The 17,353-nt window shown below is 52.5% G+C and overlaps 1 protein-coding gene across 3 annotated transcripts in view; it reads left to right on the forward strand.

Annotated features, from left to right (window-relative positions):
• The window catches only part of CACNA2D2 (calcium voltage-gated channel auxiliary subunit alpha2delta 2), a 648,687-nt gene that overhangs the window by 526,179 nt on the left and 105,155 nt on the right, over nucleotides 1-17,353 (forward strand). For all 3 annotated transcript variants that reach the window (XM_050958643.1, XM_050958641.1, XM_050958642.1), the window contains one exon: nucleotides 16,842-16,973. In XM_050958643.1, coding sequence (XP_050814600.1) covers nucleotides 16,842-16,973 — 132 coding nt within the window. The remainder of the gene's footprint in view (nucleotides 1-16,841; nucleotides 16,974-17,353) is intronic.

Raw genomic sequence — 17,353 nt, forward strand, 5'->3', positions numbered from 1 at the left:
GGCAGTGTGTCTGCACTGCTCCAGGTGCCCACCAGGTCGAGAAGGCCTGATGGAGCCCAGTGTTTGAAGTCAACGAGCTGCATGCGCCACGGGATAGTGCATTGATTTGCAGCGAGAAGATCCTGGGCCGGCCTGATGTCCCATTGGAAATAGACTCAGGTACAGGATGTGGTGACAGAACTGGCAGTGGCTCCACACACCCATCTGGAATGGACTCTGCTCCCAGGTCAGTGAATGGCATGAAACAACCGTCCATCCCCCACAGCCGTCAGCTAGAGATGGGCTTTGCTTGGGGAAGAGCTGGATGCTCTTGTTTCCTATGCTGTGGCTGTGGCGGATTAACAGAGTTCTGCCCCGTGTAGGCCCAAGAGCAAGCCCTGGTCCTTCTGGGGGTGATTAGCATCCACGCTGCTTTTGGTGGCAGGCTCCCTTGTCATGCCGGGAACTGGAAAGGGCCCAAAACATCTGGCATGAGGCCATCATGTTGCAACACAAAGGTCCTGAGATACGAACTTCTGTAGTGATACCCCCACAGCCACCTGGGACATGTGCAGACACTCTCTGGGGAGGGGTGACATGGACTCTTATCACCTGCAGGCTATGGCGGAGACCATCTGGGCAACAGGTGCTACTAGAGCCTCGAACGTGCTCAGAACTAGCTAGAGCTGAGGGAGCAAAGTTGAGCATGCGCAGTAAGCATGCGCTGTGGGGGCAGATTAAGGCCACTTGGTCTGGGCAGCGCAGAACCAAAGGTAACGCCAGTTAACAGCAGGGACTCACAGGAGAGGGCAGAGCCCAGCTGAAGGGTGATGTGTGAGCAGAGCAGTCTGGATGTGTGGAATGGGTGTAAACGCCAGCGAGGGTGAGGCCTGGGTACCAAAGTGGAACAGAAGAATTTAGTTGGAGTCTCGGGAGATCTTTCTGCTGGCAAGAGCTGCAAGGCTGTGGAATCATCTCCCCAAGGGACTGGGCTGTGGAAACAGGCTTTTAAATATGGACTGAACAACACACACTAGACTGTGGGGATGACTCCTGTGCTTGCTGCTGCAGGGAAGGAACGAGACAGGACCTGACAGGGCACCTCTGATTTGTACCGGCTCGGCAGCCTGGCTTCTGGAGCAATCCATGCACCCGCCCTGCTCCGTGAGAGCGGCTTTCAGGTGCGCTGGAGAAGCAACTTGTGTGTTCTGGGAAGAGAGGAAAAGTGAAGGTCTTAGAGCACCCTCTTGTGGCTGTCCAGTGCAGCATCCTCACTAGTGACTGCCGAGAGGGCCGTGCAGACCCCTTCAGGAAGAGGGGTGTTGTTGTGGAGGGAAGAGACCAGGATTGGGGGTTGATCCGGCCAGAGCAGCAGGGGCAGAAAAGGATCTCTGCCTCTGAAGCTTGTGAGGGGTGAGTCCTGGAGGAGGAGCTCGCTGAGGCCAGGCCAGATCATTGTGCTGTGCTCAGGAGCTGAGCAGTGCGGCTGGAGAGGCTGGATGGGGCTTGAGGAAAAAAGATGAGCTGTCTGGTTAAGGCAATAGTGAGTTTTAAGTGCGCTGGCATGTTCTTTGTGCAATGGGACACCCTAGACAAACCTGTCTTGAGAAAGCTGCCCTTGGACTCTTCATGAGCAACTGGTGCTTCCATCTGCTAAGAAATAAGGTTGCGTATAAGTACCACTATGTACTGAATGAGAAATAACTGCCTGGGTCCAGAGGTGGTTCCCAGCCTGCTGCAAATGGTCCCAGCCTGGGGGAAAATCACTCTGGACCTCACTCTGGGTTTTGCAGCCAGGGCCCAGCCCTCATGACAACAGAGCTCCAAAACTTTCCATGGTGGGAGGAGCCCGCTGTTGCTGCAGCTCCTTGGAGGACTGCGGAGGGAAGCAGTGGGCAGACCCTTCTTCTGCAGAGATCCACAGCTGGGGGGAGGGAGTGTCACTGCAAATTCTCTGCTGTGAAGCTCTAACCATCAGATTAAAGGACAGTTTTGCAATGGGCAGCTGTAGCAGTGCGAGACTCATCACCATGGCACCACCTGCTGGCCATTCTGGAATTAGCACAAGTCCTTCCACAGGGCATCCTCCTCAGGTGGTGTCTCACTTGCCATTACTCCCGCTTTGCTGTCTCCACCGTGACCCATGTCGCTCCCCAGACCATGGTGTCCCCCTCTCTGTTGTCTCCCCCACTTTTGGGGGAACTGGCAATCTATAGTCCAGCCACTTGCCTCAGTGGCCCACTGCAGTCACTAGTCTAGTTCCTTGCTCCAGAGGCAAACTGCAGTCTGTGTTAGCCAGATCCCTCAGGACAAGTAGCGGCACCCCTAGTATCTTATCTTCCCTTCCTCCAGGACCTCAGTCAGCCAGCCAGAAGCTTCTTTTGCTCTGCTACCCTAGCCAGCACTGTTCTAGCCAGGGTGCTTCTAGGCAGCCATCCTTCTCCCTAGCAGGCCAGGAAAAGACCCCACTCTGCTCTGTTGAGCAGCCCTTTATATATGGTCCCTGCTGGCCCTGATTGGCCACTGCAACAAGCCACTTCCCGATTGGCTTACTTAGTGAACCCTCCCCTAGTTGGAGGGTTCTATGCAGGCTCCCTCTGGCCTGTTTTAACCTTTCCTCCCTGTGTGGAGCAGTTGCTCCACCACAGCACCATAGACCTTGTGGGAATATTGGAAGGCACGAGTGAGTTCTGAAATCGTGATGCACAGATACGTTACCCTGTATCAAGCTGCATAGATTCCCACCAAGATAGTAAATTGGGGTTTTGGATAGAATAGTCCGAAGAACCGCAAGAAACAAGTTTGCTTTCAATTTGGAGAAAGATTTCCTGAGCACTTCTTACTTGCCCAGTCCTGCTGCTCACAAACTCAGAACAGTTACTCCAGCAACCAAAGAGTTAAAAGGGTGGGGCAGAGTCAAAATAAGACTTTAAGGTTGACCCTGCAGACCCCTGATCAGTGCCTCCATAAGGCTATTGAAATGGGAGGAGCAGCCATGACAGGGAACTGTGGTAATTAGAAACTATCAGCACTGCCTCATTCATTGTGAATTTCATTTTTCTTCTTTTTCCAAAGCCCATTTACGAGCCCCAATGTCTGGCGTTTCTCCGTGATGGAAAGTGAGTTCCCAGGAAAAGGGTCAGAGCCAGGAGAAGTTTCCTCATGCTCTTTATTTAGTGTTAATTTAAAAAAAAAAGAGCCAAGGTTGCATGTCCAAGGAATGCGCTTGACAACCAGCTCACCTGTAACTCACCAGGGAAGCGTGGCTCTCCCAGCCGGCTGCCCAGCCAGCAGCAATGGAGTGGGCAGCTAGACGCAGTCACAGATCTGGGCACTCAGGCTTTGGGTATCCACATTTAACTGTTGGCTGATGGGGTTTGCCGTGTGGGGAACCGAACTCCAGCGCGACACCAGCCCCTCCCCACCAGGGAAGGAGGGTGCCAGGTCCTGGCATCATTTCCCCTGGGTAGCTTTCAGCCCAATACAGTGGAGTCCCCCATGCCCATGTGTGCAACACGATTCAGGGGGAGCAACCAGTGGCAGCGTCGCCCAAGGTCCGGCATCCTCCAGGGGTGAGGCCTGGACCTGGCCAGGGAGCCCTGCAGAGAGAAGGTTGGGAACGGAGGGGAAAGGGGTCCTTGGCTGAGGCCCTGGCCAGGGAGCCCTGCAGAGAGAAGGCTGGGAACAGAGGAGAAAGGGGCCCTTGGCTGAGGCTCAAACAGGTCAATCCTCCATGGAGAGTCCTAGCCTCTCACTTCCCCTCTGTAAAAGGGGGTTATTGTTAGGGTCTGACCCCACAAAAGGGGCATCTCAGACATTAGATTAGGCCTGTGATCCTGGGTGGCAGGGGGACCTCGTCTGTCTGTAGCCAGCCCCATGAAGTCCACGTGGCAGCCGCCAGTTTCAAGGAAGGACTGGGAGGAGGCAGCAGGCGGGAAAGCAGTGATTCCCAGCGTTTAGGGGGTTCGCACGTGGCGGCAGCCGCTCTCCCTAGGGATGTTGGAAGTGTGGCTGGCTATTGGGGAGCGCGAGTGGGATTGAGAGGCACAAGCAGTGCCCCTTGGCTTGCCAGCACCCCAGCCCTGTCTCATACCAGTCTGGCACAGAAGCACCGGAGAGGCACTATCGCCGGCAGGCATGTTAATTAATACATGGAATGAAACGCCCTCCACAGTCACCCGTCACTACACACACAAATTACATTTTACATGTTTTTTATTTACTGTGTCACTTTTAATTAAATCCCTAATCGCTTGCTAGAGGGCGTGGTCTGGTCCTGCCTGTCTGGAGATGGGGAGGGTGCCTGGAGGGGTTCGATCCAGCCTCACATATCAGGAGGTGGCGGAATCACCAGGGGCAGTGCTGGGGAAGGAGAGAGAGAAATGGGGGTTTGGAACATTTGAGCAAGGAAGGAGTCCTGGATGGACCCAGTCCCCTGGTTCAGTCCTACTAATAAGAGCCAAGAAGCTCCAGCAGAGAATCCCAGGAGTGGGACAGCAGAGAGAAAGGGTCGTCTCTGAGCCCTTCACATGGGGAAGTCCCCTCAGCTGGCAGGATCAGGCCCTCTGCTCGCCCACTCCCCTAATTCCGACAGGAAAGAATAATGGAGCAGCTTGGATGTAGTAAAGGAGACCCACATACTGTCTGTTTCCACACAACCCAAAGCGGCCTGCCCCCATCTCCCTCTGAAGTGCAAAGGGGCCATTCAGGGGGCAATGAGCAGGGTCCAGCTAGGATCCAAACCGCATCACCATCAAGAGGCCAGTAGCCTTCACATGCAAAGCCCAGCACCCAGATGACATGCTCACCCTGGTGGTCAGGTTCAGCGTAGCAAGGGAAACTTCCTGCGCCCATCAGTCTGGCTTGGGAAGTTGCCTGAGGCTTTGACAAAAGTATTTGGCACTTGGCAGAAGAGATTTTCCAAGGGACACATCTGTGTCTCTCCCCAGCACCCCACCTGTGTGGAGCTTTGGCTATGAAGTTGCTCTGGGGAATATTTGTATCTGCTGGAAAGCCTTGGAATGACTCATGGGTGTTAAGGCTACAGGAGAGTTTTTATTCTAAGCCTCTGGTTTTGGTGACTTACAATTTTCTGAAATCTGGACTTTTCCAACTGTGGTCCCTGCCCAAAAGTGGCCTTTGGTTAAAGTTTGAGCAAAACCCATTCATCCATTTTTGAAAGGGTAGAAAGAGGAGAAATACACACAGTCGCCATTTCAAAACCGAAAAAAACCCCTTTGCATTCTCTTTTTGAACTGCTCTGCAGCAGAATCAGCATGGGGTGCAAAGTTGACATTTGGGAGAGAAGTAGCCCTCTCTTGGAGTGCTTTAAAATGTTCTGAAGAAACTTAGTTTTGTGTTCACCCACGGAAAATCAGGCCTAATGCATGCGTGGGACATTTTGTTTGGCATTTTCTTGCTAAGCACATAACTGTATAGCTAAGCTTCCATTGTACATTTTGTGTGGCCCTCTCAGCTACATATGCTACAGCTTAATCTCCTAAATTACTGCAGGTGCACCAGACCCACTTTCCAAATGCATCAGTGAAAAACAGGGCAGCTGTTGCTTTCCTCACCAAAAAATGCCTCCAAGCAGCCGAGGGAGCCATGCACTGCGCTGGGATTCAGGAGGGCAAATCCTGAGGCAAATTCAACCTGATGAAGGGAAATACTCTTTCACACAACATGCAGATAGACTGCAGAACTCATTGCCACAAGAAGTCACCATGGCCCAGAATTGAGCAAGATTCCAAAGGGGGCTGGACGCGAATATGGAGATCAAGGCTATCCACATCTATCATAGTTAGTGAAAACAAAAATGATGGAAGGGAGATTAACCTCAGGCTTCAAGGTTTAAGCCAATCTCTAACTATTAGAGACCAGGATGAGGCTGGGGGTGGGGGGCAGTTTTTCCCACATCTGCTACTGGGGGCTCTGTCAGTTCCCTCGGAAGCATCGGGCGCTGGCCACTGTCAGAGACAGAACGTGGGCTGGATGGACCATGAGTCTGGGCCAGTCTGGCAATGCCAGTGTCCCTTTCCCTCTGTTGAGTGGTCTAAATAACTCTGCGCCTCACAACTCTTATTTAGCAACGCCTCATGCCGCTCCTCCATGAGGTTAGGCCAGTACCTTTGCCACCGTCTGTGAGATTGAGTCAGAAAGGCCAGGAGAGGTTGAGCACTGCACAGAAGCAAACATCCCTCCCTCTCGGGCCATGTCTACGCTATAAAATTACATCAGCATGCAGCCACCACAGTAATTACACTGCTTGTGTGCGCACTTGGCTCCTTGTGTCAGTGCTGTGCGTCCTCACCAGGAGTGCTTGTATCAACTGCATTGTCAGCGTGGGGCATTGTGGGATGGCTCCTGGAGGCCAGTATCAGCTGACATGAGCAATGCAGCGTCTTTGCTCACTCTGCACCACATGGGAAGCCGGTGTTACTAAACTGGTGTAGCGGGAGCCAGATTTAAGTGAAGACACTTTCACAGCTAGGTCGACACGAGGCAGCTTATGTCGACCTAACCCTGTAGTGGAGACTGGGCCTGAGTGTGTCTACACTGCAAAGAAAAATCCACAGCACTGAGCCTCAGAGCCTAGGTCAATTGACTCAAGCTTGTGGGGCTCAGACTGATGGGCTGAAAACATCAGTGTCAACCTTCCCTGCTCGCCGGGTTACAAAGCCTGGGCTCCAGCCCAAGCAGGAATGTCTACGCTGCTATTTGTTGCCCCACAGCCTGAGCCCTGTAAGACCTGGGCTCTGAAACTCGGCCCCTCGGGTTTTTCTTTGTGGACAGAACCTCTGTCCTGGCTCTGTTGCCTTCCCCCAACCATGGGTGAGCAGGACAGACATCCAGGAGAGATCAGTAAGGGATCAGAGTGGGGGAGGACTTGAGAACAGCCATTTCTGTCAAGAAACAAGTTGCTTTAAGAAGAAAGCAAAAGAGAAAGCGCACAGAGGAGCTGGCATTGTGGGTTCAGTATCAGGCTTGAAATATTTCCTCTCCCTGTAGCTGTTGGTTCCCTTCTCAGCAGGACTGTCTCAGACGTTTATCCTCAAGGCCCCGTGCAGTACATTGTGTATGTTGTTCAGAACAGGCTTTATACAGAAAATCTCTGTTGGTTGTGTGGGTGAGTGATGACGAGCCCATAGTGCAGTGCACAAGAGAAGAGATTTGCTCAGGAGACATTCTATAAAATTCGCCCCTGCCATTTTGTGCAGCAATCCTGTGTGTTGGTTGACTGCTGCTCTCCTCCCCAGAGTCTGCAGCATTTCCACAGTGCCCTGTGTATATAACACAGACATCACTTTGCAGGAATAAAAATCATTATTCAAATGTAAAATATCATGGTACCTGCTGCTTGTACCAACAAACTCTGTTGGGATATCTGCGTTACCGGGACACGCCTCAGGAAACTGGTTTAACCAAATAAGGATACAGCCTATAATTACATAGTCACAGCCTGTTTCCCAAATAATACCATTGCCCCTTGAACCCAGCAGTTACCCAAAGTTCCGAACCTTGCAGGGCTGAACAATCAGTGGTACAAGTCAGAGACATTCCCTGAGCAATCTCGTATGTTTACAAAGAATAGTCACAGTCCTATTTCATGATCTCAGCAGCTTCTAGAGACCATGATTATTAAATGGGTAGATTAACAGGGTGATGCTGGTTACAAGCTGTGGGTGTTGGGGGCAGGCAGCCAAGGCAAGTTGTGTGAGGGAGACCCTGAGAAGAAGCAGACACAGCGCTCGCTGGAGAGGCAGATCTGGGGAGTTCTGTTAATTTACCCATAATAATCGTAGTCTCTAGCTCTTATCTAGCACTTTTCATCAGCAGATCTCAAAGTGCTTTACAAAGGGAGGTCAGGATCATAACTGATGGGGCAAGTGAGGCACAGGGAGGTGAGTTAATTTGCCCAAAGTCACCCAGCAGATCTGTGGCACAGCCAGGACTACAACCCGGGTCTTCTGAGTACCTGCCTGGCATAGCTCTGACCTGCCATCCATCATAGTGCTTTGTCTGATCAGTTCCGTTATCTTCAGCTGTTTTGACTACAGAAAGGGGCTTGCTTTCTCCTTCTGTTGATTATCTTTAGACCCACCTCACGGCAGCCATTAGCAAATACCCTTCAGCACAACAATACATCGTGCAATTTTTTCTACAAGCATAGATACCCACGTGTTGCATCTTTTGGTCCAGCTCAGTGCACTGTTGCTCGTGTTTCGCAGACTGCAGCCCCAACCACATTACAGATGTTTATTAACAATACTATAACAAGAAGAAGCAGCTAACAGTGAATGCCGATTCCTTGTTTAGGTCTTGTGCGTACTATCTTGGGTACCATATCAAGCTGTGTTGGTTGATGCCCACAATTAAATGAGGTGGTTATGAAATGTAACCGTTTCCCATGAAATCTGTCATTTCCCCATCAGCAGGTTTTTTTTTCCCTCATGGAAAAAGTACAGCCGTTGGCACAGTGAAACAAGAAATCATGCGAAATACACTGACAACACAACTCAGTATGTGCAGCTTTCTGAGAAACAGCATCTGAGATACTGACATCATAAATTACTGGTGGGAGACATATCTGTCTGCAGAAGGAAAAAAAAAGTTCTCTTCACCGTATAGGGCATGATGCAGAGAAATATATTCCGATACAGCCTTTAGAGAGAAGACAACAGGTCATATATAGCAGGCGAAGGGCCAGTGTGGGATTCAGCCCTAAATCAGTATAAATATTCTCAGGCCATTAGGTCAGTGGCATTAATAAAAATACCTTACCCCATGCTGCATGAGTGTATCTAAGATGTAGAAAAAACTGTCTGATATAGGATATGGTTTGAGTAATAGTGTGTGTTCCTGTCATTAAAGTCTGTTTGGCATACACACAAGGGGGCAGAGGAAAGGGTAGGCATGCAGCTGTGACCTGCACATTTTCTGACGATTGAAGGCATAACCGTATAACTAACTTTCTACTACAGAGATTTTTTTCTGTGGAATAAGGGTATATTAGCGAAGGATGCTCCCAGCTGCTTCAGGCCCAGCCTCTCCCAGTAGGTGACAGTGTAGGGAGCAGGGCAGGCTGGCTATGGGGAAGCTCCCAGCTACTGCAGTCCCAGCCTTTCTCAGCAGCGGGCACTGTAAGGAGCAGGGCAAGAACACTGACTGTGGCTAAGCTCCCAGCTACGCCAGTCTCTCCCAGCAGGGGGCGCTGTAGGGAGTGGGGCCGGCACACTGGTTGTGGGGGAGCTCCCAGCTACACCAGCCCCAGAATCTCCAGTGCAGAATTGGGTGAGACATGTTTATTTTCATTAATGAAAGGAGATTTTTGGTTCTGAAGTTGCTGCTGTGCCGTTCAGAAAAGATTTGCAGGGCACGGTGCCCGCCCTGGTGGGCCATCAGGATAGAGGCTGCAGGAGACTCCAGAGAGATTAATTTTTGTTTTCTCCTCTCTGTTCTCTATTGTGTACATTGAAGGAGATCAATACATAAAGCACATTCCTCACTCCTGCTAATGTGGCGTCGCAGAGTGTGTGCTGTGCCATTGATTGGCTACCAGGAGGAAAGGAACAGAAAAGGAGGCCTTTAGAGACAAAGGAGAACATAGAGGACTGTATGCCACCATGGTGCTGTGGGTACCTGCTTATTCTTCTGTCTAATGGACGAGGTTGGGAGTCTCTGATTTTCCTCTCATTAGTCAGTTCTTGGGCTTGGATGAATCAGTCCTTATTTCCAGCTCCATGTTCCCATCGTATCTGGCTGTCAGTTGCTTGGGGCGGGTACCCGGTCCACAGAGTGGGTTGGAGCCATCTGCCAGCACCTGTGCTTTTGCAGCACAACACTGGCATGGTTTGGGAGGCGCATGGTTTTTGTGTGTACAGGTTTGTTTTTGAGAAGGCGTGTGTGAGAAGGAGTGACTGAGACCACGTGTCTGTGGGGTTTGCCACATGCCTGCATTAACTGGAATTAAATACCTATTATGGAAAGTTTATTTTCTCAGATGGAGGAAATTAAAAACGAAAGTGGAGTTACTTAAAAGTGAAGAGATTTTCTATATTTTATTTAATTGGTTGGTTGATTGATTATTAGTGTCTGAGCACCTCACAGGCATTTGTGGTGTTATCCTCACTGCACTCTATTATTATCCCCATATTACAGATGGGGGAAACTGAGGCACAACCACTAGTATTTAACTGCTGATTTGACAGAAGCTAAGCCTTGATTTGCAGTGGCGCTGAGCTTCTGTTGACTCCAGCTGCAGTTAAGGGCCCTTAAGATCATGTTTCCGTGACAGGTCAGAGCCAGATTTTTAAGAACTTCGCACCAAAGTGACTCCCATTATGACGCAGGGTTTCCTCCATAAAAAGTATTGTAGAGATCTGAGAGAAAGGGGTCGTATATTAGAGCCTATTAACCCATTCTGTGCTCAACTGCACCCTGACTCCAGACCAATAAGCACTGGGGCAATTTGCATAATAATAACAAATAATGAAATTGATGGGGAGGTGTTTTTCCTTATGGCCCCAGCAGATTCTCCTTCTCAAGGGCCAGTAGATGGCCCCTTACTGGATAGCTGTAGGCTCAAAGTTGGGAGAGAACAGTGGGCAGTGGATAGTCCTTGTGTTGTGTGTTCCCGCGTATTGCACCCCTAGCTCTTTGCAGCATGAGTCATCTGTTGCATGGCCTGGCGAGCTGGCTCCAATGTGCCTTGAGGCTTTGAGGGAAGGGTAATAAGGGTCACTAAGGAGTTTAGAGGAGGGACTGATGTAGGAGGGACCTTTAAGAGAACTAAATATATTGCTCGGGTCACATGCCAGTTCTCATATAATACAACTGATAGTGCCATTTTTTCCCTGCAACTTTAAAATACCTGGAGCGGAGCATAGCACAAGAAGCTGCTACAGAGGGCAATCTAAAAACCTGTATGTTGTTTTGCAGTATTAGAGAAATGATATAGGATCATGTAGGAAGAGACTGTGTCATAATTTAGGCCTATGAGGGGGCAGAGTTAAGGTTACATGTGTGACCTAACCTTTGGCTTTCCCTAGTTTCTCAGTGCTTAGCAGTGTCACCTTAATGTTCTGTTCACAGTTTTTTCCTTGGAGTTTCTTAGGGTTTTGCAGGTGGGATTACAAAAAAATGCAATGGATAAGGAGAAGCAATTTTACAAAATAAAGGAAGAGAAGCTCCAGTCTTCAGTTCTGTGAAACTCCCCAGCTGGCAGGACAAATGTTGGTACATTCTAGCACCCGTACACCTTCCGATGTGTGCTGCTGCAGCCTGGAGACCCAAAAATGTTTCAGGATCGGGCTCTCCCCTGCACACCCTGGCTTCCCTGCATCTTTGCCAGGGGTTGAGGCAAGACTGGGATGTGAGACAGTTTGGTGCAGGCATCCTTTATGCATGCGCACCCCCTCAGTCAGCCGTCCCCAGCATAACCTTGGTGGAGCTGTTCCAGGGCACGAGAAAGCCCCTCTTATAAGCACCTTAGCAGCCCTGCAGCTGACTGCTGGGGCCCTCGTACAACTCTTTAGCGCCTTCAGAACCTCTCGGAGCCCTTCCGCTTCCTCCCCATTTTTGCGTACAGTAGCACATGGCATTCTCAGCTGAGATCAGTGCCCCCTTTGTGCTGGGCACTGCACGTGAACTTACTGAGAGGCAGCCCCTGCTCCCCCTGCCTCCCCTACAAGAGCTTGGGCCCAGATCTTCAAAGATAGCTTCTTACAGCCTAAACAGACAGGACAGGCAAAGGGCAAGCAGGGAAACAGAGGTGCAGAGAGGGAAGTGACTTGCTCAAGGACACCCAGCAGGGTCGGGGCAGAGCTAAGTGGTCTCCTGCATCCCAGTCCAGTGCTCTACCCACTGGGACACACTGCTTCAGTGGTCAGGGATGCTGCAGGACCGTGTGGTGATGACTGACTGAGCAGAGCTCCGATAGCTGTCTCTCCATAGGGGGTTGTAAGGGCATCGGACACATTAAGGATGGGGAGGAATTGCCTGGGGGGCTTTGGGGAGGAGTAGGTGGAACCCCCAGGATAAAACTGAGCCGGGAACCCAAGTCCAGCCTTCCAGCAACAGCCGCCGGCAGGCCACCATGACCTTGGCCACTGGCAGAGGCAAGTTACCAGGCTGGATGGACCATTAGGAGCCTGTTCTGTCTGCAGAGAATGGAGGCAAATTCTGTATCTTATGGCAGCATTTCTCAAACTAGGGTCTGCGAGGGTGCTTCAGGGGGCCCACCAGCCCTTCTGATCAACTCCGCCCCCTCCCTCCCTGTGCCTCCTGCACGACAGGGAACAGCTGTTCAGGGGTGTGCAGGAGGTGCTGGGAGAGGAGGCGGAAAGAGGCAGGGAAGGGGAGGAACAGGGGTGAGGCCTTGAGGGAAGAGTTGGGGGGGGGCAGGGCCTGGGGCTGATGTGGGGGTTGGGAGGTCTGTGAAAAAATTTAAATCAAAATGGGGGTCCTTGGGTTGCTAAAGTTTGAGAACCCCTGTGCTATGGGATCTATAGGAGGAGTGTAGCTAGCAGATGGTGGTAGGCAAGGTAGAGTAACTTGGATATAGCTAGGTAGGTAGGAAGGAAGGATAATGAGGCAATCTGTAGCCATCACCAGCGCTAAGGAGTCAGCAATGGGAAAATGTTGGCTGTTACAGAATATTGGAGTCATGAGAGAACCTGGATCTGGGTTTCTGGTCCTGCATAGCATGGACCCTGGGAGAAGAACTGGTCCTGGATTCCTGAACCCTGGGGCCCTGGGTGCAGCACCCAAGTGGAGGGGATCCAGCCAGCATGGTTTTCTCTGGGTAGCTGTCTCCTGAGAGCAGACTATGATGTTTATATTCAGGTACAAAAACTGCTGCTTAAGGAAGATTAATCTCCTTCTCAAAAGGTCACTGAGAATGCAAGAAACCAAAACCGGCGCAGTGGCCAGAAAGCTGGAGACCAAGAGCAGCTCTAAGGCAGCAGCCTTGCTGGATTGCTCAGGGCACAGGTTGTGTCCAAGCCTCTCTAGACAGTGGCCCAGTAGCCCCCACTGGGATGTGCAAACAGTGCAGCAGGTGGTGTCAGCAAAGGGGAGCAACAAAGAGATTGGATGCAAAACTGGCCCTGTTTGCAACTGCCCCGAGTCCTGATGGGGCTGGATTGCTCAGTCCTCTCACCCCACCCATCCCGATGTGGGCTCTCGCTGCCGCCCTTCGAGGGCATGGAGCTGCTCTGGAGGTGTGTGCCAGCCTAGCTGAGGTTTGAGGCCATGACACTGCAGTCAGCATCGTGCCATTCCACAGTGCAGGCTGGCATCATCTCTTGGCAGTGGGAAGCAGCAGGGCTAGAAGGGGCTGCCCAGTTTGTGGTGGTGGTTTTTTTCCTGTTTTATTTTAGGCAAGATACGGCTCTGCTTTCAAGAGTGGCATTCAGAGCCACAAATGCTTTCCTAGAATGTTGGCTTTTAAAATTTTTCAAAGCCCTCAGCTCATGGGGCTGAGCTCCCAGCAAGTTTTGGGCATCTTCAGAGCCTGCCAGGCCCCTCAGAAGCCCCTGCTCTGGAAACAAGCCTCCCAGTGCCAAATTGTGCCCGGCACAGCAGTGGTGCTGCACAGGTGCCATGGGAGCAGTTAATGCTGTCGCCTGAAATCTAAGATCCCTCACTCTATGCAGACATTGTTCTGGCCATCGATCTGTTTTGCCTAACCGTTTGTTTGTGCTGTACCTGCCATATCGCTGTGGTGCCACGGCACTGGTGGAGGGGGAATGCTCACGTAGTCTTTGGATGGAAGAGAAGGGATTCCTTTCCTATCTATTCTGTCTCTTCCCTCCCTTGTCCTGCCCGTGGATGGATACCACCATTCAATGCTCCCCGCTCCTTCACCAGCATGCACTTCAAACCCCAAATGGGACAGGTGGCTTGCAGGGCATTAGGCTTGTCTACCCCATCTCAGATGTTGCCAGCCTGCCTTGCTCCAAATACCTTCCCCCCCCCACACATCCCGCCCAGACATTCTTTGTGCCATTGCCGGGTCTGACAGGGTTGTGAACCATGTGAAATCTCTTCTGAGCTGGAGAGGGTCAGGCCCCTTCCCATCTCTGTGCTATTGTCTACATTTGCACATGGAGCAGCGTCTCCCCTGATGTGTGGTACAGTTGCTGAGAGTGGAGCCGCAGGGAGGCAGAGCGGGCGGGAGCTTCCACTGGGCTCAGGTGGGCACTCCCCAAGCAGGTGCAGAGTTCTGGGGTTTTAGAAAGGGGCTGGGGAGGGGATGGGACAGACGAGGTTCTTATTCCCATTGAATGAGGAGGCTGCAGAAGAGGAAGGGAGGAGAGAGAGATGGACTGGGCCAATAACATGAAAGGAGTCAGGACTCCTGGGTTGTAGTCCAGGCGCAGTTGCTGTGTTGTAAAGTGGGGAGAGTTCAGCCCACTTGTGCGCTGCAGGAGGCTCCATGTTTTCCTCCTCGCAGAGAGCCGAAATCTTCAACAGGAGGAGTTTGAGAGACTCACCAGCCTGAGTACTCTACAGGGTTCAGACCTCCTCATCCATCTTTCCCCGTGCTCAGCTCCGCAGCTCAGCCCTGTACCACTGCAGAAACCCCCCTACGTCCCCAGTTACCCCTTGCCCCCAGCTCAGCCCTGCAGGAGCTGCCCCACTCAAGTACTTTTCTTAGAGGCTTCTGAAAGAAACAACCCCTTGTAAAGATCGACTAACCACATGCCTGTCCCACGCACTTCAGCAGTCCCGATCCCATCTGATAATCACAGTCAGGCTGCTCTGAGCTCATCGCATGCCTCAGTAGCGGAATCATTTCAAATCACTCTTTGCCAGTGTCTTAATTGCTTTTGCGTCAAGCACAAGGGCTGGCGTGAATACAGAGTGGGGTGAGCTCCCGGAGGGCCGCTCCTCTCGCCCGTTGTGTCTCTTGGGGACTGGCTGATGGAGGAGGGACTCGAACGTGGCCCCCATGCGGGACAGACCCAATTTATTTCCCATCTGCCGCGGGTACCTGGCGGCAAGCACGTACAATGAGCTTGAATGTGCCTCCTGCAGTTCCTCGTTTTGGGGAGGAGGGTCCTTTGCCCACCAGCGACTCAGACTGGGAGCCTGACACCTGCCTGGGGTGATTTTCTGGATCTGTGCAATAGTGTGTGGAGAAGAGGCCCAGAGTCCCTGCCAGCTGCTGATCGAGAAAGAAACAATCAGTCTGGGAAGCTCGGATTTGTCCATCTCCCCCTCCCCAGGCTGAAAGTACCCCAGGTACCCCAAGCCATGGAGCTTAGATCTGTGAGGACCTCCATCTTGGCCCACCCTGGTCATTGAACTAGAGACCTCGGCAGTTGCAGTCACAGACTCCCCTTCCCTGAGGATCAGGCAGAGAACAGAGCAACCCTGGGTTATGCAGATGCAGGAGAAGGCCCCTCGCTCACAGCCAGAGGGTAGGTCTAAATGGCAGTGACGGGGCTTGGCTGTAGCTCACTTGAGCCCTAGTGCAGGTGAGTTGTCCGATAATCATGCAGGGGTCAGGAAGGCTCATAGAGACCTGCGGAAGTGTGTGCTGCTGCAGCTCCACTGCTCTGGGACACGGGATACCCAGGTCAAAGCTAGCCCCAGCATGGCCAGCTGAAGCCACACCCCAGAACTGCTGCCAGGATGTGCCCTGAGGATTGGTTTTTGCAAACATTGACAGCTGCATGTAGTATCTCGTGCAGAGACCAGCCCCCTGCACTACAATGGGGTCGCCCCTGGGCCAGTGGTTGCACTTGGGAGCCAGCGTTGGCAGGATCGGCGCTTCCATTGCAGGATTGGGTGTCAACACAAAGAAGGCCTGAGACTACACTGTCTTAGTTCCAGAGTTGTAGTGTGACATGAGTTAGGTTCAAGGGGCCGGATCCTGCCCTGACCCAGGCCTGCTCCCCTCAGAGTAGCTGCCTGCTTACACTGCCCATGCTGGGCGTAGGGGCACCAGGGCAAGAGCGAGCATGAGCTGGTGGATGGTGAGTGGGTCGCGGAGACATGGAGGAGGAAGGAGATGGAGCCCAGGCCCAGGGCCTGGCAGTGGGTGAGACACTGGCACAGTGCACTGGGTGGGCAAGGAAAGAGGGCACATGGGGCCAAGGCACAACACTGTGCTGAGTGTGATTTTGATGTGGGGAAAGATGGAGCCGGTGTGGAAGGAGGAGTGTGCTGCAGGCAATGGCTGCAAAGCCCCTGGCTCTGAAGAATCACGGAGGGGTTGTGGGTGGTGTCTGGCTGGGCTGCTCCATTGGCTGATCTGCTGGAACGCGGCCCAGACAGAGCTGGGTAGCTCCATGCTGATCTGTGACAAACCAGGACTCACCTCTGCCTGGCGCTGGCTTCCACGTTCGCACGTCTGGGCCTGGGGGACAGCTTCTAGTGCCTCATGGAGCCCAGACTCTCCCTTCCATGGTGCTCTGCTCTTGGGGCCCCAGCATCACAGCTGTCATTTCTGAGCCCCCTGCCCTCCCACCCTCAGCATCCCCTTGGCCCCAGCCTTGAATCCTGTGCCCTGCTGCAGGAGTGGGGCTCTCCCACCCCTCCTTCCCCATATCAGGGGAGGCACAGGGGCTACTGAGTGAGCACTGGGATGTGCTGAAGGGTTAGCATCAGCCACATGATGGCACATAGCTGAGATTCACAGCAGAGCAGTAGCTGCTGGGTATTGTTACTCTCCTGGGCCAGCCGCACCGCGGTCTAGATCTACACCAATCAGCACCAGCGGAGGACATGGCCCGCCGTGTCCATGTGTTCCCTGGCCAGCCCCTTTCAGGCCGAGGATGGGAAATGAATGAGGTCCTCTCCCTAGGTCCTGTACGCCCCCACTCAGCCCGTCCGGGCTCTCTCCTTTCCAGCCACCGTGATCCTCAATGAGCTGAACTGGACTGAAGCCCTGGAGGACGTGTTTATCGAGAACCGGAAGGAAGATCCGACTCTGCTGTGGCAGGTCTTCGGCAGCGCCACTGGCGTGACCCGCTACTACCCAGGTCTGTTGCGCCGGCATCACGGCTTTCTGGGGGGAAGGGAAACATGGCAGCATGGCCCCCGAGTAACTGCAGCAGCCTCAAACACCCCTGCTAGGAGGTGGGGCATGCTCAGGTTAGGGGGCAGCAGTACAGTGCTTCCTAGTGCCATGCTGGGAGCTTAGGTGCTGAACTCAGGCTTTGAGATTCACAGTCCTTTTACAGGTGCCTATAAGGCATTGCGATCTGATATCTAACTCCTTGGGAGCATTGAGCCCCTCCTCTGGCACTGTGCTGGGCTGATCACATGCCCCCAGTACCGGCCAAGCTCCTGCTGACATCCACAGCAGCTTTGCCTCTGCAGGGAGCATGTAGCTCAGTGGTTCTCAGCCCACGGGCAGCCC

The sequence above is a fragment of the Gopherus flavomarginatus genome, chromosome 6, assembly GCF_025201925.1.
Source record: "Gopherus flavomarginatus isolate rGopFla2 chromosome 6, rGopFla2.mat.asm, whole genome shotgun sequence".
In the NCBI taxonomy this organism is placed as follows: Eukaryota; Metazoa; Chordata; order Testudines; family Testudinidae; genus Gopherus; species Gopherus flavomarginatus.